This window comes from Blennius ocellaris (assembly GCF_963422515.1).
Source record: "Blennius ocellaris genome assembly, chromosome: 22".
NCBI lineage: Eukaryota > Metazoa > Chordata > Actinopteri > Blenniiformes > Blenniidae > Blennius > Blennius ocellaris.
The window spans coordinates 13,427,171-13,448,245 of NC_137671.1; the positions used below are offsets into that span (position 1 = coordinate 13,427,171).

At 42.2% G+C, this 21,075-nt stretch overlaps 2 protein-coding genes across 2 annotated transcripts; both read left to right on the forward strand.

The window, feature by feature from the left end:
- Positions 1-2,749: 2,749 nt before the first annotated feature.
- On the forward strand, positions 2,750-13,901 carry LOC308146786 (sortilin; the record flags this gene model as incomplete). The annotated part of the gene is made up of 21 exons (XM_080518707.1): positions 2,750-2,986; positions 3,714-3,776; positions 4,105-4,181; positions 4,272-4,368; positions 4,968-5,135; positions 5,389-5,462; positions 5,583-5,629; positions 6,592-6,728; positions 6,859-6,942; positions 8,180-8,240; positions 9,875-10,027; positions 10,647-10,744; positions 10,832-10,931; positions 11,034-11,208; positions 11,284-11,477; positions 12,195-12,390; positions 12,469-12,585; positions 12,675-12,819; positions 13,389-13,495; positions 13,580-13,697; positions 13,792-13,901. The coding sequence occupies 21 exons, from the start codon at positions 2,750-2,752 to the stop codon at positions 13,804-13,806; spliced, it is 2,463 nt and encodes an 820-aa protein (XP_080374833.1). The 3' UTR covers positions 13,807-13,901.
- Positions 13,902-15,138: 1,237 nt separating this feature from the next.
- fam3c (FAM3 metabolism regulating signaling molecule C) lies at positions 15,139-20,159 on the forward strand. Its single transcript, XM_080518451.1, has 10 exons — positions 15,139-15,250; positions 16,272-16,322; positions 16,560-16,664; positions 16,748-16,774; positions 17,045-17,168; positions 17,385-17,443; positions 17,535-17,585; positions 17,666-17,750; positions 17,817-17,943; positions 19,590-20,159. Exons 2-10 carry the CDS (start codon positions 16,307-16,309, stop codon positions 19,677-19,679), a joined length of 684 nt encoding a protein of 227 aa, XP_080374577.1. The 5' UTR covers positions 15,139-15,250; positions 16,272-16,306; the 3' UTR covers positions 19,680-20,159.
- Positions 20,160-21,075: the final 916 nt, after the last annotated feature.

A 21,075-nucleotide genomic window follows, 5' to 3' on the forward strand; every position in this document is an offset into this window, starting at 1 on the left:
CTGTGGCTCATTGTTTTTGTTTTTGCAGGCCAACTGGACCGTCGGACTAATGGCGGCCATCCTCAAAATATTTGGATTGTCTATATTTGGGATGGTGCTCTACTTCGTTGCAGTCATTTCTGAACTGCTGGACCCCATCGGCGGCCTCATGTACAGCCCGGACCAGGCCTACACAAGACAGATGTACGGTCGCACTGAAGGGCCGCTCGCATCGGCCGGCGACAGACGACCTGCGGTGACTAAAATCAAAGGCTTGTGAAAGCTGGCGGACGGACAGAGAGACGGCGGGTCGCGGATTCGAACTGCGCCGTGCCATTCGCATAGTGAAACTTTTGAGTGGGAAAAGTTGTTGTATTGTGTGTAAATCAAAGATGATTGCGACGTGCTGGACACTCAGACAGGTGATTACTGTTCAAATTAACTGTAGCAGCTTTAATAATAAAATTATTTTTAAAAAAAGCAACTAAAATGTGATGACAGACAAAAAAAGGCACTACTGAACAATGATTGTTGCACTAAAGAGTTTTGTCATTTTGTGAATAAAGTTATCTTGAACCATGTTTATGAAACTATTTAAACGTGTGCATGGGTTTTTTGTTTTTGTTTTATTTGAAGAACAAAACAAAAGTTCCCGACAGTTGGAGCAGAAACGCTACAAAAAATTAGCAGAAAAACATTTGGCAACTCGAAAAGCAATTCTTCCCAATTCCTTAAGATCACGTGTGGAAGTGTTTGTGTAACACGACCTCTCATTTCGTGATTTCAACATGGCCGCCGTCTAAACGTCTAATCCTCTTTACAAATAAGTGACTATGTTTGCTCAATTCTATGATCAAAGGAGAAAACCAGCAAACTCAAAAAGCTGCTTGTCCCTTATTCCTGCCAGATAAGACGACTTTTACTGCCAATTGTGTTACACAATAAACTTTCCTCTACAAATTCCCCTTTGGCTCGTAAAACTTACGACCCAGTCGTCATCTCCTACATCAGTGCTCCATTCATAAATATCCACACCGCTTGGAATCGAGTTTTAAATCCAACTCCATGTTGATCCTTGACCCCGTATCCGGTGTGTCGACTTTACAAGTGAAGTATCATTGATCTGGCCGGAGTTGTTAAATGATGGTTACCATGGTGGAATCATGACACACCCACACGCCAGCTATTCCTCAGACGTGCGTCACGTTTAGAACAAATCCTTAAGTTTCTCTACAATTATCCTTTTTCCACTTGACTTATTCGAGCATGTTTCTGTTTTTTAAGCCTCCCAACAACTAGTATATTGGAATAATTTAATATAAACTCTATATGATCATCCAGGTAGTTTTAATTTAAATGGATGACTCCCAGAAAGCTCGTTTCCTTTTACCAGCACTATTTAATTCTTTTTTTAGATTTTAATGACACGTGTTTCCAAACAACAGTTTAAAGCTCGAAGGTTTCCGTATAATAGGATAAAGGGAACAAGTCACAGCTGGAATGATACACCAGCCTGCGGCGGAACAGCTGTGTGCCGTCCGAAGAGTCGTTTTAGACACCTCTCACTCGTTTATGTTTTTACAGTTTTGCACAGGTAATACAAACAACTAAACATGATAAATACGGTGTATTAAGAAAAATGCAATTTCTCATATGGAGCTTTCCATTTGGAAAAAGTTTTAAAGAGTTCCGAAAAGTGTGTCTGACCTCAACCAACGCGGCAATTTTAGGGTGAAGAAATGTACTCGTTCTGACCATTAATAGATTATTTTACACATATTTTTGCTCACAGTTTTCAGCATAAAGTACAACACTCCCTCTCTGCTTCTGGTAACTATAAAACATTAAAGTGGGAGTGTCATCAGAGGATCCAATCTGGGCCATTAAATGACCTTAAATAGTGGAAAAAAATAAAATAAATGTTGCTGCTATTCCCACTGTGGGTCCTGCACAAGCTTCAACGCTGAAACTGAAAAGCAGAAGGATGAAATGGCCAGTCAGCAGGGAGCTGCATCACGGTGGGAGTTTCCGAAAACATGCTGCAGCAATGAAGCCAAACAAAAGAAAGACTTTCAGCCAACATTGTTCTGGAGACAACCACCGAAGCAGAAATGACGTCAGATTGTCCCATTTTTGCACACGTGATGTTATTCATATTAGTTGGGGGTTTTTTTGTGTTTTTTTTAAGGAATGGGATTTGCGAAAGTAATTGCATTTACCAAAGTGAACAAGTGAAGCAGAAATGGCTGTTGCAGGTGGTGTTTTCTATCGTTTCCTATATAAACAAACAGCCAAGCTGCTTGTTTGTTATTATTGTGAAGGGCCGAAGATCTAAATTATAACACAGGTTCAGTTCAGTGTGTTTGTTTAAGAGACGTGAAGCACAGAAACACTTTCAATACTAAAAAAAACATTCCCACTCGACCTCTTCCAGCCATATTTTGTCACGAGGCCAGTATTTTTCATAGCACTTGAACGCAAACACAATCTAACGTCCCTCGTTTGGCTGCGGATCGTTTTCCCTCTCTCTCTGTGGGTGTGAAGTCGGGTCACCGGGATGCGGGCAGACGCACCTGCAGAGGGTGGAAGTGTCACTTCACAGCACTTTTTATGTTAATGACCCGTCCGAACCCCCCCCCCCCCCCCACACACACACACACACACACACACACATTCACTTCACTGCGCCGCGCCGTGACCTGCGCCAGCGCGCATAGTTGTTTCTTCTCCCCCCACACCCCCCCCCAACACCCCTAACCTCCGTGGAGACATGTTGTGGAGACTATTGGTTCTCGGCGGCCTGTGCGTCCTTCTGCTGGCCGCTGCGGGCAGAGGGAAGCCGGGATCGGAGCGGGATCGTGGCGGGGGTCCGGTGCGCGCGCGTCCCAGGAGGGATCCCGGTGGAGCCGCCGCCGCCTCGCCGCCTTCTCACGGTCCTGCCTTCACCTCCTGCCGGCTCCCGCTCACCCCGGCAGAGCACAAGGTCCTGGATGACAGCACACACGAGGTGAGCTGCTGTATATGTATTTTTTTTATTTTATTTATTAAATCCTCAAGTTATTGGCTGTTTTGCTTGTGCGTAAAACAAGATAAAGCCAATAATCCATACTTCTTTCAAAAGAACAATTCTGTGGAATGGTGAAAAAGAAACCAGTCTTGTCATAATTCATAATGTTTTATTTTTGTTTAAATATGTGTATGGCTTCATGAGACCCAGTCAATTATCTTCATCTTTACATCCTGGACTTTCTACTAATGTCCAGTAATAACTGATAGTGTTGGACAACATGTAGTTTGAAATGGGAAATTACTTTACTAAACCTATTAGAAAGTGTGATCGTGAGCTAATGATAGATGGTATGTCGCTTGTTATGAGGATTATTTTTTTTTTTTTTTTAACAAAACAGTTTGAATGGATTTCAAATCATTTATAACCTGTCTGCCATTCATTGGAGAGTTGTGAGTTCCTCAATCTCAGGAATATAAGATGTGGAGACCAAAACAGAGTAAATATGAGTAAAATTCAAGTTGTAAAAGCTGAAGTTCATATTTCCTCCATATGAATAACAATTACAAACCAACAAAGATGCATTGATATCCCAAATATAGAGTTAAAAACTTGAATACAATCTTACATTTTTACCACAGATTTCACCAGCAGTCATTTTGACCCATTTCTTTGCTGCGTTGTCCATATTTACATATTACACGCCCTTGTCCTCTCTTTCTCCTAGACAGGGTTTAATGGTGATGATGGCTCCTATGTAATTCTCACGTGGGTGGGCGACGGTACAGGAGTGAGTATTTCATTCTAAGTTCTGCTGCACATCATCTCCATAAATCCTCGTTATGGCCTCTCTTTAAGATACGATATAACGCCATAATTCCTATTTGCAGACTGTCTAGGTCAAAGTTAACTTTAGTAACTGACTATAAAGAATTTGTCCTCCTCAAATATATCAGGACTGTCTTTTGTTTTGAGTTGAGGTGTTTTGTTTTATTTAGTTCTTTGTTGTTAAATCAAAGTCTATAAGGTTGAACCAGTAAAGGCAGTCCTAACAGTAACTCTAATTTAATATTAAATGGAGTTAAGTGAAGTTTTAACTATCTTGCCACGTTCATCAGGTGATCCTGGTGCTGTCGACTTTTAGTGCCCCGATTGAGTCTTTCCTGGAAGGAGGCTCCTCTCGACTTTACAGAAGGTGAGCGAGCGTCCGATTATCAGCTCACGCTTCCTCTTTGTCATACAACATAACTGCCTTTCCCCTTTTCCCCCCTCCCCCCTCCCTCAGTACGGACTACGGCAAGTCCTTCCACGACATCTCCCAGCACATCAACCACACCTTCATAAAGGAGGAGTTTGGAGTCAGCGTGGGTCCGGGGAGCTCAGTGAGTCCATCCCTCCTCACGACATGTGGAAGTAGCGAGGGAGTGTTTTATGTTATTCTATCGTTTACACAACAACATTTCATGTGGCAAACACCTAAAAAAAAAAAAAGGAGTGTGTTTACACTGCAGCAGCGACACACTGACGACGATGTAATTCGTCTGCCGTGCCTTTGGGGGGCGCCGTTGCTGGATGTTGTAATGAATCCACGCAGACGTGTGCAGAGAGCAATAGAACGTGAAGAAAATGGAGAGAATATGGGGCGAGTGTCAACTATTAAACTACTGATATGGGCGATAAAACTAGTGACGGTAAGTAGAACTTCACAGATACAGTGGACCAGAACACCGGTGTCATGTAAAGAGACGCCCCAAAAAGCGGCTACTTAATTTGTATTTATATGTACGGGGCCCATGAACGTGTGAGCTGGACCCCCCCCACCCCCCCCCCCCCCCCCCCTCGTCGCTTGTTTTCCAATCTCGTGTACAAATCTTGATTTAAAAAATGGCCGGCGTCGCTCAAAATATACACTTTTCGCCTGAACCGTCCTTCATCCCGCCTCCGACCTGTTTCCATTGTTTGTTTGTTTGTCGATTCACAGGTGATACTGACGGCAGACACGCCGGTGGTCGACAACCCGGGAGGAATCATCTTCACCTCCGTCGACGCCGGCGCCACGTTCAAGTTCATCCAGCTGCCCTTTCACCTGGCTCAGCCAATCACGTACCACTTCCTCAACCCCGACTTCCTCGTGGCCCTCAGCATTGATGTGAGTGTTTTTTACTTTAGTTTGTTGTTTTTTTTAACCATGCCCTCCGTCCTTGTTCCTCGACACACACACACACACACACACACACACACACACACACACACACACACACACACACACACACACACACACACACACACACACACACACACACACACACACACACACACACACACACACACACACACACACACACACCGCAAACACACCTTGGAGGGAAGGTAAACACATTCCTGCGTTTCCTGACTTTCAGGGCAGCCTCTGGCTCTCGCTGGACTTTGGTGCCAAGTGGACGAAGGTTTACGATGGAGTACATTCATACTCGTGGTGAGGACAAACAGCAGAGTCGTTGATGGCAGAATGACGCCGGTGTGACTCTCGCATGCAGAAATCATTGCCACATCTCTTGTTGTTCATGAGACATGTGTCACTTCCTGTTTCCATCAGGGGCGCCGGAGTCAATTTGTTCTTTAGCTGCATTCGAGTCGACCCAGGTGAGAAACTGAACGCTTTAATGGGGTTTCTGTTTGATGTTAACTTTATATCAAGTTTGGTGCTTTAAAAAACATCACAGAAATAAAAAAATTCTAAAATATAGTGTTTCCCAAAGTTATCATCCCTTGTAATCTGATATTCATCCTCAAGGCGTTTTTGTTCATATTACTGTGGATTTTTATCGTCTACAAGGCAAAGATTTGTCAAGTTTTGTGTTAAAACAGGAGAAAAATTTGCATCTGAGACATACAAAATATTTTTAAAAATTTCCTTTTTGAAAATTTTTATTTTATTTTGGAAATGCTCAAAATCAATATCAAGTCCACAGTACACACCAGATAACTAAATATATTTCACCCCACAAACGGTGAATAATCACAGAAGAACGATTATACTCAGAAAGCTTGTCGGAAAACGAGTGGGAAGAAGTACAACTTATTAAATTCCACTCCTTCTCCATAGATTATATATAATTTTCTTTAGCATATTTTATATTCACTTTGTGTAATATTACATTTACGTAAACATGTTAGAACTATTGTGATGACACAAAGGATCTGTGAAAAAGCATCAATAAAATACATATTTTTGTATAATAAAGTTGTTTGAGCATATCTAATTATACATACACACAATTTATACACTTAGAAAAATTTTCACACGTAAAAATATACAACATATACTCCATCTTTATATCGTTTGAAAACCATATTTTTATATTTATATAATAAGTAATAATAACAATAAATACAGGATTAGGTTCCAGATTCTGAGTGTAACTGTTAAAAAATCAAATCTGTTGGATTAAGTGTTTTTAACGGCCACATTGCAAAACTAATCACTATAAATTAAGCACTTAATGTGAGAAACTTGCGCCTCAGACCAGATTGGAGGATGTGAAGACGACCTTCCATCCCCACAAAGTCCAGACGAATCGTTAAAACATGTGTTGGTGTCCCAGTGGAGGCGGACGAGAGGGGAGACCTCCTGCTGAGGAAAACCAAGGACTTGGGCAAAACCTTCACCACCATCCATGAGGACATCTACAGCTTCGGCTACATCGGAGCCTTCCTCTTCTTCTCCGTGATGGAAGATCCGGTAAATATACACACCGGTGAATACACACACACACACACACACACACACACACACACACACACACACACACACACACACACACACACGCCAGTGTTTACCAGGAATGAGAGAGTCTTTGTTTCGCTCCCAGAGAACCCCTCGTGTCATGTATTTCTCATCAGACCAAGGAGAAACCTTCAGCCGAGCTCTGCTTCCCTCTGCATCCACCGAGCAGGTGAGAAACAAATAAAAACTAAACAAACAACAACAAAATGGACCTTTGATTGGCCAAGTGATCATTTTTTAGTAAATTCTGCATTTTTCTTTATATTTTATTTTTAACTAACAATGATAAACTGTATAAAATACAATGTCCAAAAACTGTTGGCACATGATAAACTATTATTTATTTTTTATATTATTAGTCCTTCATGCTGTTTGACCTTTGATTCAGCAACGGATCTCGATTTTCAAGTTACTGCAACTGATAGATCTAAAAAATATATTTAAAAAAATGTGTACAGTCGTGTTTAAATGTGTACGTTGCACAAAGAAAAATTACTGTGACAGTATTCCACATAAATGCAACAACTCTCTTAAGTCATGTACTGTGCATTATTTTGTATTTTAGAAGAGTTGCACTCGAGGCAATTGTTAAAGTCTATTTAGAGGTGTTTTTTTAATTAAAAAAGTATGAAATATGTGTGATTTGGGGCAGTTTTATGACATATGTTTGTTCAAAGTATAGAAATATCATAAAATATTAAGTTTTAATTACTTGAAAACATGGCAATGGATGACCTCTCTTGCAGGGTTTAATACTGAATAAACTGTAAAAATAATCAATGACATTTAGGATATTTTTCACTTATTTATCAAAGAGACATAACTTATATAATACATTTTTATGTGATTGCCTCTTTTTTTGTCCTGCCTTTCTGAGCTTTTAAAGGTATAATAGGTCGCAAAAGTACACATAATATTTAAGTACAAGAACTAATATTCTGTTATGGTCTCAGCACATATAAGTGTGTAAAATGTAAAACAAGTAAAATTGGAAGTAAAAGTAAGATTATGAGAAAAGTATAAAAAATGTATGTGGATTTTTGAAGTGCATATATATCAACTGATTGATTTTATCTTTTATAAGTTGAATATCAGACTGACGGTAAAACTGACAAATTAGTTATATTTAAATGTGGGGAGTCAAAAATGTTCAATAACAAGTTCACAGTTGATCAACATGTTTTGGTTTTTTTTGTTGGTTTTCGTGGTTGAGAAGTTGAAGAAGTTGGTTTTAAGTGGACTGGTTTTAAGTTGTTGACAGCGCAAACACACACTGGCTCTCACGGCGATCAGGCTTAAGACAAAGATTAAATTAGTCATCAAAACAGTGTTATTTGTTTGTTTGTTTTTAAAAACTGCAAATCTACTCTTTCTCACCTTTGTTTTGTTTTGTGTGTGTGTTGCAGTTTTACTCCATCCTGGACGGAGACGAAGACATGCTCTTCATGCACGTGGACAACCCCGGAGGTACGAGCACAGTAAATCTCTTTGTCCATATTTTTCCATTCAGAAGGTGTATGCAAGCACACACACACACACACACACCTTCAAAACCCCCGGCAGTGTGCTTGACACACATTGGTAAATATGCCTACACAACGCAATGGAATTTCTCGCTCTCTCAGCCACTCTTGTTGTCATGGAAAAGCTTAACGGTAAAAGGCCAGACTGGTTTCACAAGTCGTTGGTGTTGCTGACAAATCACCCTGTCATATCGAGTGTGTGTGTGTGAGTGTATGTGTGTGTGTGTGTGTGTGTGTGTGTGTCCAGCTGCCAACTCTTTGTTCCTTTCCTTCCTCGCCCTCTCTCTCTTTCCTCCCTCTTCACACTGCACCCTCCACTCACTTTTTCTCACACCAACCCCAGTCACTCTCATCTTATTGCCTCATATTGCGTTTTTTATTATTATTATTTTTTTATTTCCCCTCTTCCAGATGAAGCCGTCTGGCTCGGGCTGACGGGACTTTTGTACTTGCAGAGATAAATACGGGCGATGCGGGGCGAAGGGGGCTTTATCTTCTCGTTTGCTGGAGGGAGGGAGATTTAGGTTACACGGCAAAAAAACGCTGACAAACACATCCTGGTATCAGGGTGCGACACAAACACGTACACATGTCCACGGACCTCGGCGGCGTCCTTCAGGCCCTCAGGAGACACGTGTGCGAGCTCCACGCTGATCAATGTCGATGGGAGATGCTGAAAGGTTGTGTGTCGTTCCCAGGTGCTAAATCTCTTTGACGTGCGGAGCTGCACACCTCCCGCCGCTGACGCCGTCTTTTTAGGGAAAACAAAGGCAGCTCTTTGAGTTCTGATGCAGGATTGTTGCTTGATTAAGGTTCCTTTATGTGCGGAGTTTGCATGTTCTCCTTGTGCTGGGTTTTCACTGTAATGATGGCTGTGGGCGGCTGTCTGTCTCTTAAGGAAGAGGATTCTGGCCACTATGGGTAAAAACAAACCTGAGTTTTAACTTTTTTCTCAGAATTCTGAGTTTAAAAGTCAGAATTGTGATTTTAAAGTCAGAGTTCTGAGAAAAAAGCCAGAATGCTGTGCTTAAAGTCATAATTCTGAGTTTAAAAGTTGTAAATCTGAGTTTAAAAGTCAGAATTTCAAGTCAATAGTCATAATTTTGAGTTTAAAAGCCCGAATTCTGACTTTAAAGTCAGAATTCTGAGTTTGAAAGCCATAATTCTGAGTCTAAAAGTCAGAATTCTGGGTCTAAAAGTAATAATTCCAAGTTTAAAAGTCATAATTCCGAGTTTAAGTCACAATTCCGAGTTTAAAAGTCAGAATTCTGAGTTGAAAATGCATAATTCAGAGTTTAAAAGTCAGAATGCTGAAAGAAAAAAATAAGTCCGAACACAGGGGGTTTATTTTCCACAGTGGCCCTGATCTTCTCCCACGATCCCTCAGTGATCATTCACCCTGTGACGGATTGGTGATCTGTCCAAGAACTTCCAGTTCCAACTTTTTCCAACTATTTACATTTTCCTGTGCAATATAATGTTCCTGTCATCAAAAAAACAACAGCGTGAACTCGGATCCGTATTTGTCAGAAAAGCGACACTGAACCCATCCTTCACCTCTTTCTGTTTTGGCCTCAGACACGTATTTCGGGACGATGTACACCTCGGACGACCGCGGGATCTTGTTCTCCAAGTCTTTGGAGCACCATCTTTTCGATGGTCAGAGGAAGAGTGACTTCACCAACATCACTTCCCTGAGAGGAGCTTATCTGACTAATAAACTGGATTTGGGTAAAAACACAACAAGGATATTTTGCTGCATTTGTCGCAGGGGAAGTTTGACCTTTGTATCGTTTTCATGATCTGTATAATCTACACAACATTGGACACCTGACAATCAGGATTTATTAAGTGCAGACGACGACAAGTGGGCGGAGCCATATGATCTGAAACGACGACGACTCAGACTCGGATTCCACCATTGGCTGAACTGTCACAACTACTGTAGTTTAAACAGACAACGCCTCCTGTTTGCAGTTCATCTAGTCTCACGGGTCAAACAACGTCAAATACGTGTTTTTTCAGGGGCCACGCACAAGCCAAATCTATTTTGTGGCCGGACCTGTAGAATAGTGCGATAACAACCTTTGAATTTAAACTTTAATGCAGAGCATACATGATAAAAATGTCTATATTTTCACAAAACAAGACGATTATCACCAAAAATGACAGTCAAATGTCCAATTTGCTGGGTTTTGACCAGATTGGAGCCTCTTGCCGCCCACGGTCCTTATGTTTGACACCCCTGGACCAGATCCTGACTGTCCTGAAATAGACATATATATACACACACACACAGGAGTCCATATTTTCCTTCCATTCCAGATTTAATCACGACTTTGTCTTGCAGATGGACGTATAAGATCCGTCATTTCCTTCAACAGAGGAGGAACCTGGAGGCAACTCAACAAACCGGAGAACGTGAACTGTGGCGACCAAGTCAAGAAGGTACGCTACGTTGAACACAAGTCCAACAAGTCGTGATCTACTTCTCTATTCTACGTGTTATTTTATACCAGATTTATTTCATCGCAGTGCAACCTCCATATTCACGGTGAGCTCAGTCGTAACAACCGACTGGTCCCCATGCTGGCGCTGTCCGAGCCGACCGCCGTCGGCCTCGTCATCGCTCACGGTAAAGAAACAGCCTTTTTTTTTTTTTTGAATACTGGGAACGTTGAAACTAATATTCTATTCCGAGTCTTAAAAAAAAATCTGTGTGTTTGTGCTTCGCCAGGCACTGTGGGTGACTCTCTGTCGTCCTCGCAGCATCCCGACGTGTTTGTGTCTTCAGACGGGGGCTACAACTGGAGGGGCACTCTGAGCGGTCCGCACCACTACAGCATCCTGGACTCCGGGGGTCTCGTCGTCGCCGTGGAGGCGCTGCGAGACCGACAGGTCAAGACGATCAAGTAAAGACAACTCCTCCCTCTCTAACCCTACTGGACCTTCGCCCTGTGGATTGCGTTCATCTTCTTTCCCGCCAGGTTTTCCACGGACGAGGGCCGGTGCTGGAAGTCGTACAACTTCACAGAGCAGCCCTTCTTCTTCGCCGGGCTCTCGTCCGAGCCGGGCACCAAGGCCATGAACGTGAGCGTGTGGGGCTTCAGGCCGGAGGACGACGGGCAGCCCATGTGGGTGGCCGTCACCATCGACTTCCAGAGCCTCGTTACCAGAGAGTGTGAGTCAGGGGGTGCTTCCCTTTTCCTTTCCTATACACTTCTCCTTTAACCCGGTGGATGACGTCACAGGGTTAAGGAAAGGCGTTAGGAGAAGGTGAGTGACGTCCGTCGTGGTGAAAAGAGTCTAAAAGTGATCAAACGTAGTATTAAAAGGTGAATCTCTCACTTCCCCCCTGCGGATCTAACCACTGATATAAAGCCAAATATCACCAGGTTTGAATGTAAATCAAAGGAAAAGAGGAACAAAAGGTGAATGAAGAACCAATCAAACACAAAGACTGGATTTTACTGTGTTGGTTCTACAACATCCAGAATGTTCCTAGTTGGGATCTGGGTTCTAGATGATTTCAAACTGTTCCAAGCAGATTATTGCTTTGGTAAACTTGCATGATCTTCTCCCTTTTCACTCATCCTGAGTTTCCCTGAAGCATCGGTGTTTCCAAGGCTAAAGGAGGTTCTAAAGGAAGCATTGAGCCTCCTTTCCTTAGCTTACTGAGAATTCCAACGCGCCTTACTGAAACACTTCTGGGGTTAAGGAGAAGTGGATAGGAAAGGAGATATGAGGGATTATTAGGAGATAGGAGGGACTATTCTGACTCGCTCCTTGGCCTCTGTGCTGCCCCCTGGTGGTTTCTCACGTGAGATGGGGCCAAAATGTCATTTTACCAGAAAACTGAGTAACTTTACAATTGTCGCTGGTCATTTCAATTCTCCAGGCAACGACGGGGATTACGAAGAGTGGCTGGCGCACGAGGCGGAGGCGGGCGAGTCGTCGGACAGGACGGGCTGCGTCCTGGGCGTGAAGGAGACTTACAGGAGGCTGAAGAGGCAGTCGGTGTGCAGGAACGGCCGAGGCTTCCAAGTGAGCAAGAAACAAAGCCCCTGCCCGTGCACCCGGGAGGACTACTTATGGTACGGACAAACCGCGGGCGTCGTGTTGCGTTTTAAAAACAAACGTAATAATAACCCTCCCTCTCTCCTCGACGGAAGTGACTACGGCTACTATCGCCATGCTAACACCTCCGAGTGCGTGAGACAACCGAGCGCCGCGAATAAAACCCTGGAGGCCTGTCTGAACGGCGAGGAGGACGAGCTCCTGACGGCCGGGTACGGTTCTCTTGTGGAACGAGAGAAAATAAAACAACATGGCCGCCTCCTCCTCCTCCTCCATGTCTGATTGATTTGTGCGTGTGAAGGTATCGGAAGGTGCCCAGTAACCGGTGCGAGGGGGGATTCGCTCCTCAACACGCCGTGCAGACGGTCATCAGGCCGTGTGGAGTCAAACCCAGCCCGGGTCCGCCCGCCATGTTCACGTCTTCAGTCGCACACTTCGACACGCCGGTCAGTCGGTCCTGCTTCTCTGATGCTTCGTCCTGAGTTTAGATGGTTTGACCCTGCGTGTCGTCGTTTAGTTCCGGCGTTTCATGACCTGATCGTAACGAGGGTAGATTTAAGGAAATACCGTATTTGTTTGGATTATAAGCTGCTTTTTTTTTTTTTACAATGTTAACAAGCTTCATACCAGCAATACATTAATTATGCATTCATGTTCATCACGTAAATCCGCACTTTCTTTTTAAGTTTGGTGGGTGCGGCTTATATTCAGGTGCACCCAATACTTGGAATAGCCTAAATGTTATATGATTATTATTCTGTTTATTGAAGTAGATGTTCTTTTCATATTTCTTATTATTGCAAGCCGTCTTGAGAGACTTTTTTTTTTATTTTTTAGAAAAGTCCAAGTTTGTGCAATTTTTTTTCCTGATTCTTTTTAGATTTTATTGTATAATTTATTTAATAATGGACCTTCGATCTGCTTCTGTCTTTGGTGTCCATTCCCTGCATTCTGCTACCAGGTTCAATTTCTTTTTTTTGTTAAACGTACACTCTGATGTGGGCGTATGTTCCAGCGAGAAAAGCTGGTGTTGATCCTGGTGTGCACTGGAGCGGGACTCGTCGTCCTGATCGCGGTGGTTTCCGCCGTCCTCGCCGTCAGAAGAGTGATGTCCAGAAGCAGGTGAGAGAGACGTGCATCCCCGCCGTGATCGCGCCTTCCATCCACCATTTTAACTCAGTTTCTTTCTCTCTTATCTGAAAACAGGTCCCCTTCCTATCGTTTCTCAAACCTCCGGATCCAGGAGGATAACAACGGCGTCACGCCCGATCACGAGAGTGGCACGGGCGGCAACGGCACGGCCTGCCATCAGGGCTCAGATGACGTAATACACATTTAGCTGGTTTTATCTCATATCTGATCCCATGCGGTTTAGCTTTCCTCACCCAAACTGACACGTCTTGTTTTTACTTCAACAGGACCTCCTCGTATGACACATTTCTATGGATGTGATGAATAATCACAGTGTTTGAAGAAACGGCTGCCTATGTTTTCATGGATTTTTCCTCAATATGACAAAGCTGAAAGTCTTAATTTATTGAGCTCACTTCATTTTACTGCTTCACTTTGCTTTTTTTTTTATATGTACAGTATGTTTTTTTCCTTTATCGTTTTGCAACACTTTTTTTTCTGTTTAATGTGAAAACAACCTGAAATAATCCTGAAAATGTGCCTTTGTAACAAAACTAGTCACAAAATAAAGCTGTACTTCAAATGCTTTCCAGTAGGTGGCGGTGTTGGCACTCCAACGTGTTTTATCTTCCTCATAATGAGGAAGGATGAAGAAAAAAATGTGACGTCACAAAGATGTGCTATTGACAGATGTCTCACTCGTTCATGAAAACGTAAATCCCATCTGCATGTAAATGAAATAACTTGAAATATTTTCCGCTAAACAGGATTCAAATATCCACCTTAAATAACTATTTAGTCTGACTGTAAAGAAACAATAAGAAACAATTTTTTAACAGATATTTTACGTCCCAATTTTATAGCATTTTACAAAATTATTGAACTTTTGTTAAAGGGTTAAGATTTGAACTAAGAGTAAAATTAAAATTAAACTATATATATATATATATATATATATATATATATATATATATATATATATATATATATATATATATAGTTTTGTACATATATACATACACACACACACACACACACACACACTTGTATTTGCATGAATACAAGTATATATGCAAATTCTATTATGAATACAGTTCAAAAGCTAGAGCATGTAAATAACTGGGTAGAAAGAATGCAAAAATTAAAAAGTATATAAGAAATAAGAAATGTGAATAGAACATCAATAACTCATAAAACAGAAAAATAGAAAACGATCTATAAGTAATGGTTTGGGATTTTCTTTCATTAAATAAAACAACATTTCTGATATGGGTGTGTATGTGTTTTATGTTTTATTAATGTAAACTTTTGATGCTTTTTCAAAATAAAACATTTTGCTCAGAATATTATATATATGTCCATCTTGTTATTTCCAGAAAACTATAAATGATTAATTTAGAAACATTATTTGGAGTTAGTGGTGTTTCCTGAATTTCCTTTTCTTAGCATTTTAATGGTTGGAAATTCAATATTTTATCGAGTGAAACTTCTATGTTATGTAACTTATTATTTAAAGCATTTATTAAAAAGATTCTTTTTTTTTTTTTTTTTAAACAGAGTGACTCATCTTGCTACATATCATAGCTTTTTTTGGTCTTCGTTTTTCCGGACGGAGTGGCTCACCTCGCCGTGTGTCCCGCCTCATAGCACAGCTGTCATGACACTGCTCGGAACTGTCGCCTCAGAGGGTCGTTCGTCTTAAACACCTTCGGAGCTTCGCATCCAGCGGGCCGGCGGGCCGGACAGGTGAGCACCGACCTCTCCGCCTCAAACGCCGCCTGCATTGCGCCGCCGCCTCTCCGGGCTTCGGTTCGGAAGGTGGCGGAGCCAAGTGTTAGCGGCGCCGGGACAGACGAGGAAGTTTCACGGCGTCGGTTTGAAGTTGCCACAGCTGGACGTCACTGTCGTTGTCAGAATGTTATGCTAAACGATAAAATACCGCAATTTAAAGCCGGTTTCAATATTAAGAATACTAATTCTACATTAACCAAAAATAGCTATGCTAAGAGGACCTCAGCTAAAGTTAACGTCACTTATAGAAACCCCGAAGACCACCGTAATATTTAAATATAATTATAACATTTCCAGCTTAAAAAAGGTGGGAATATAGATTATTTATCTACTCGAGCACGTTGTTATATCGTTTAAACATTTACAGGAAACGGAAACGTTTCAAACCTAGGAACTTTTTTACCCGAGACCTTAAAGCGTAAACACCACCGGAAGTGTGCGAAACTCCACACAAATGGGCTTTAGTTAGACTTATAGTTTGAAAAAGTGGGAACTACCCCTGCGTTCTAATGTAATTAAGACATTTAAACGCAGTTATTACACTAAATAATGTTTTCTGGATCCTGTCATTAAATATGCAGTCACACTACTTCAGATTATTTCACTTTGAGCACTAACTCAGAGAAAGAAGTTGTTTTATGAGACACAAACGTAAATTAATCTGTGTTTATGTAGACATGTAATTCCTACAAATTCTAAACCATCTATTTTATTAATGTCTAATGCAACTGTCATGAACTTAAACAGGAAGAATGTAGGAGGCTATCAATCAAGGTCATGTTAAAATATATAACAAAAAAGAATCAGATAATACTGACTTGATGGGAATTCAGATTTCCTCCATTTAATATAGTCAAAACTGCCCAACCTAACGTGATAAATAAGATTGAAACAAGTGAAATTCCACGTTTGAGCACAGCACCTACAAATCCTACTTGGATATTTGAGAGTACTATCACATGTTGTGTGTCTCCAGGTTGTACAGGACAAAGCAGTCGGAGTCTGTTGAAGATGTTCAGGGCTAACGGTACGTGAAGCTGCTTTTACTCTGAGGGGGCAACGACACAAGAATTCACAACATAATCTGATGAACTTAGAAGAACCCATATCATGCACACGCCTATTATAGCTTTTTTCTCACATTCACAATAATGAAACGAGTCCATTGTCTCGAGCGTCAAATAGCCACGGCCCTCCAAACGGAACTGACGGTGACAATGACACTCGCAAAGCGACGCTTTCATGCCTCTCCTTTCCCTCCCAGGTATACTGAAGTTGGCAGCGCTCGTCTTTGCATTCCTTCTAGTCGTCTTTCTGGCTTTTCAACTGCTGGAGACGAGCACAGACTTTAAACTTGGCCAACTGTTCAGTGAGTAACATGCAATTAAAACACTTCATGACATGGATAAGACACGGCTGACTGTGGTGAAGAGTTTATTTTTTCTTTTCCAGCCAAATCTTTGACAGACAGCACAGTGAGTAAGTACATTTTTTTTAAATTATTATTATTACTCTACACTCGTTCTTCTGACTTACTGATGTTTTCATGCATGTGCTCCTTTCTTTCCCCCCTCCCATCTCTCTGTACAAGTCAACTCACAATGGTAAATGAGCAACGTCCTGTTGTCGATAGGAGACAGCCGTCTGTGCACATAGATCCCCCCCCCCTCCCCCCCCTCCCCCGTTAGTTTCATGCTTTCCGTTGTGTCGTCGCACGTCCGTCGTGTAACCCCAGTTTTGTCCCTGCAGCCGCGAAGCCGGTCAGATACAAGTGTGGTCTTTCCAAGGCATGTCCGCAGGGACACTTTGCCTTCAAGGTGGCGAGCGGCGCAGCCAGTGTGGTGGGGCCGCGCTTCTGCGTGGAGGATAAACTGTGAGTATCAGGACGCGTGCTTTGTCACAGGGTTCACACTGAAGGCGCACACAAAATAAACATGTGCTTGATTCCAATGTTTAAAAGGTTTATATTTCAATGTTAATGTAATTGTGTAATTGATCATGATTAAAATTCAATTCCTAAAAATACAGTCACAGTCAGAAAATAAAGTAAAACGCTACGATTATTGAACCTATGGTCTCTCCGTTGCAGAATAATGAGCAGTGTGAAGAACAACGTGGGCCGAGGGATCAACATCGCTCTGGTCGACGGTACGTCTCTGCCCTGCGGCGTAGAACCCGCGGCGCAATAAACCGTTTGCTATTCGGAGACGTCGAGCCGATTCTCTTCTCTCCTCCGCAGGACGAACGGGCGAGATGAAAAAGACGGACAGTTTCGACATGTGGGCCGGAGGTGAGTCCAGTTTCAGCCGCCGCTTTGTGTCGGGAGCGAAGGAACGAACCGCGATTGACCCCACGTTCTCCTGCGCTCAGACGTGGTCCCGCTAATCAAGTTCCTGAAGGAGATCGAAGAAGGGACCATCGTCTTGATGGCCTCGTTCGACGACCCGGCGACAAAGTAAGAACCGTCTCCACCCAAACCGCTCGATTTGCTTCCGACGCTGATGGGATGATTCACCTGCAGACTGAACGACGATGCCAGGAAGCTCATCGCCGACCTGGGCAGCTCGGCCATCAGCAACGTGAAGTTCCGCGACAACTGGATCTTCGTCGGAGGGAAAGGGATCAAGACCAAGAGTCCGTTCGAGCAGGTGAGCAGAAGTCGTTTTTTGGTCGTTTCACGTATCAGAGAGAAGAAACTGGGTTTTGAAAAAGATGCAGGAAGGAGTAAAATGCAGGATTTTCAACAACTTTTAACCTCCATAACTTGCACTTCACGCCTTTTTTGAGATGTTATTAATATGCATGTTATTGGTGATCGTTCCCGATCGTCGGATCTTTTGAACTTCGGATAAATGGAACAGGGTGGAGTCGTGGGGAAACTTTCAATTGTTGCATTGCCAACAAACTCCATTCCTACTAAACCACCCAGAGATTAGGAAAGGTGAAAGTTGAGCCTCTGCTGAGCAACATTCACTCTGACCTGAAGCGTGTCTCTAAGTCTTATCATTGAGGTTCTGTCATTGTTCAGTCGAGTGGGGGAGGAGGGGGGGGGGGGTGTAGATAAATCAAATAGTCTCTGAACTTAAAGAAACATTGCAGAGACAGATTTGCAGTCCTGAACTGGTCGGACTGGTTTTTACACCGAATGCAAAATGGGCTCGTCAGGTAGGTTTTAACCTCTTCAGGTGTTCCTTCATAATAAAAATGAACACAAGCGACATATTTCATCTGCTGCGTACGGCGCGGCTCGTCTCCGCGTCTTAACGCGGCTCTTTTGATCTCGGGTGACACGGATAAAGGATCTCACGCGGCGTCTCCGAGCAACGCCGCGTGAGAGGACGAGACACACGCCGGAAGTGACGAAACTTAATATAGAGCGTGTACGAGAGAATCAAACGCACGGTTTGAACAACCGACCTGCCGCTGTGAACGAGCCGACTGTTGACACTCGCCCTGCTCAGGCACTAGGATCTAATCTGTGTAAACATCCTCGTAATCTCTAGTCTTTCGTGTGAAAACGCTAAACTTCTATTGCGTTTAATTTAGAGTTTCCTTAACATTCAACATTGAAGAGGCAAAAAAAAAGTGCCAGAAACTGTTAGAAAGCACAAAAATAACTAGAGTTCTTAATTATAATTTTTTTTTTAAACACACATAGTTGTCATTTTGGTCAATGTAGCGAAACTATATGTACAATTGATCAATTATGTCTTGAAACTGCAGATAGTTGAAAGAGACATTTCAGTCTATTTGGCATCAGAGCAACATCCATTACAACGGCACTTATTTCTGCAACTGCACTCCACAATCGTCTGGAGAACTTGTGTGTTTATTTTGTGTGGCTGCTGCTTAATACGTTTTTGGATCAAAGTCGTCTTTGAGGGGGGAAAAAAATCCATGATTGTTTTTAGGGTTTATGTTGTTTCTTTGTAAACGAACATATTTACCTTCGCCAGCGAAAGTTGAGCTGAGAAGGTCGTTGCATTTATTCATTGGTTTGTATGTATTTGACCAACGTTTTGCAAAAACTATTGACCTGAATTGCAGGAATTCTTCCGGGTTGATTTGTCGTCATGCAAAGATCAATCGATTGGATTGTGGGACGTTAAACGGCTAAACATTCCCGAATAAATCCTAAAAATATGCACACACACACAAAAAAAAAAGTCCCATTCAAAGCGGATGAGATCAAAGGAGATCTCGTAGCTCTCGTTTCCAAAATGCCGCCCGTGTTGAACGCGGAGCTTTCCCCCGGGCCCGAGTTCTAAACGTCCCGCCGTCTTTCCGTCCCCAGCACATAAAGAACAGCGCAGACACGAACAAGTTCGACGGCTGGCCCGACGTGCTGGAGATGGAGGGCTGCGTGCCGCAGAAGCGCGACTGAGCGCCGCCAAGAGAAGGGATTATTTCTTCTTCTTTTTTATTTTTTTTATTTTTTAACACCACTCACTCCAAAGTTTCTGCAGAAGACGTGAGACAGACAAAAGGGACGCTTGTCTGCAGGGAATCGACGAAGTTCTTCCGGGGCTCGTGGTTTGACCTAAGTGAGTCGATTGCACTTCCCAGAAAAGATCCATCGACTTTACTCTTCGTCTCCAAAGCCCGGAGGCTTCACGGCCCACATCTCTCCTACTTTAATCGTCCAGCTTTAATTTTTTTTTCCTTTCCGCCTTTTGTGAGTCTTTTATTTTTGAGCTTTATTAAGCTTTCATATATTTTCATCGTGGGGGGGGGGGGAAACCAAATGTACCAAATTCACTGTGAAATATGTATATATTTGTTTAGAGGAGGGTCCAGATTCTGAGTAATTTAATGAACATTGTAATAGTAATATAATTTCTTAAAATAAATGACTTAGTTGGGAGTGTCGTCGCATCTTTTCAGTGCCGTTTTGCCGCAGTTACGCTGGTATGTGGTTTTTCTTGTTCGTACAGCATAGACTCTTTCTGTGTTGATCATTTTCAGTGCAGTTTTATGGTTTAAACGAGAAAAATGTGCAAACATTCTACATTTACGAGACGAGAGTTTTTAGTATATTAAAGACGTCCACATTTGATCCTGAAAAGGGGAAATTAAAATGAGGATGTTGCATGTTTGCGGCAGATTTTTCAGTTTCTTTTGCCATTTTTGTGGGAAACAGTTGTAAAACAAACTATATTTTGATATATGCTATTTGTGTATGTACTCCAGAGGTTTTTCACACCCTGAAAATCCAGCGGAAGAAAAAAACAAAACAACAAGCCAGAGGATACTAGTCTTTGCACTCTTAAAGAGATGAGAATGATGTGAAAGATGAGGCCGTTTTAGTTGTAATAAAGCCAATAATGTGCTCAACAGGATTCCCATTTCTGGTCCAAGTGCTGCCATAAACTGTGTTTTCTCCAGCTCTCCAGCCCCGACTAGTGGTGATTGTCTGCATTACAGTTCATTGTAATTCATTTATTTACCAAAAATGCATCAATAAACAAATCCATAATGATACTCATAAATCCAAATGACTCCTTACAAGGAAAATTAAACATTTCAACAATTAAATATATTTAACAAGCTCGTCAAGACAATTCAAAATGAGCCAGACGGACGTTGCGGTGGAAGTAAACCTGTCGCTCTTGTTTTGTCTTCTGGGAGCAGGAAGGTGCAGCTCTGTTGCATTTCTTTTCATACCCGGTTGTCAACCGTCAACCTCATTCTAGTTGCAGACAGTGCATGAAAACAGCAACATAAAAATATACATATTATACCTTTATCGGTTTTACTATATGGTCTTTTTTAAATCATGA

Bases quoted from the DNA above. Each gene is read 5' to 3' on its own strand.
- fam3c (XM_080518451.1), top strand. The intron at 16,665-16,747 runs GTGAGTAACATG...TTTCTTTTCCAG, and splicing joins TAAACTTGGCCAACTGTTCA to CCAAATCTTTGACAGACAGC. The intron at 17,586-17,665 runs GTGAGTCCAGTT...TCCTGCGCTCAG, and splicing joins TTTCGACATGTGGGCCGGAG to ACGTGGTCCCGCTAATCAAG.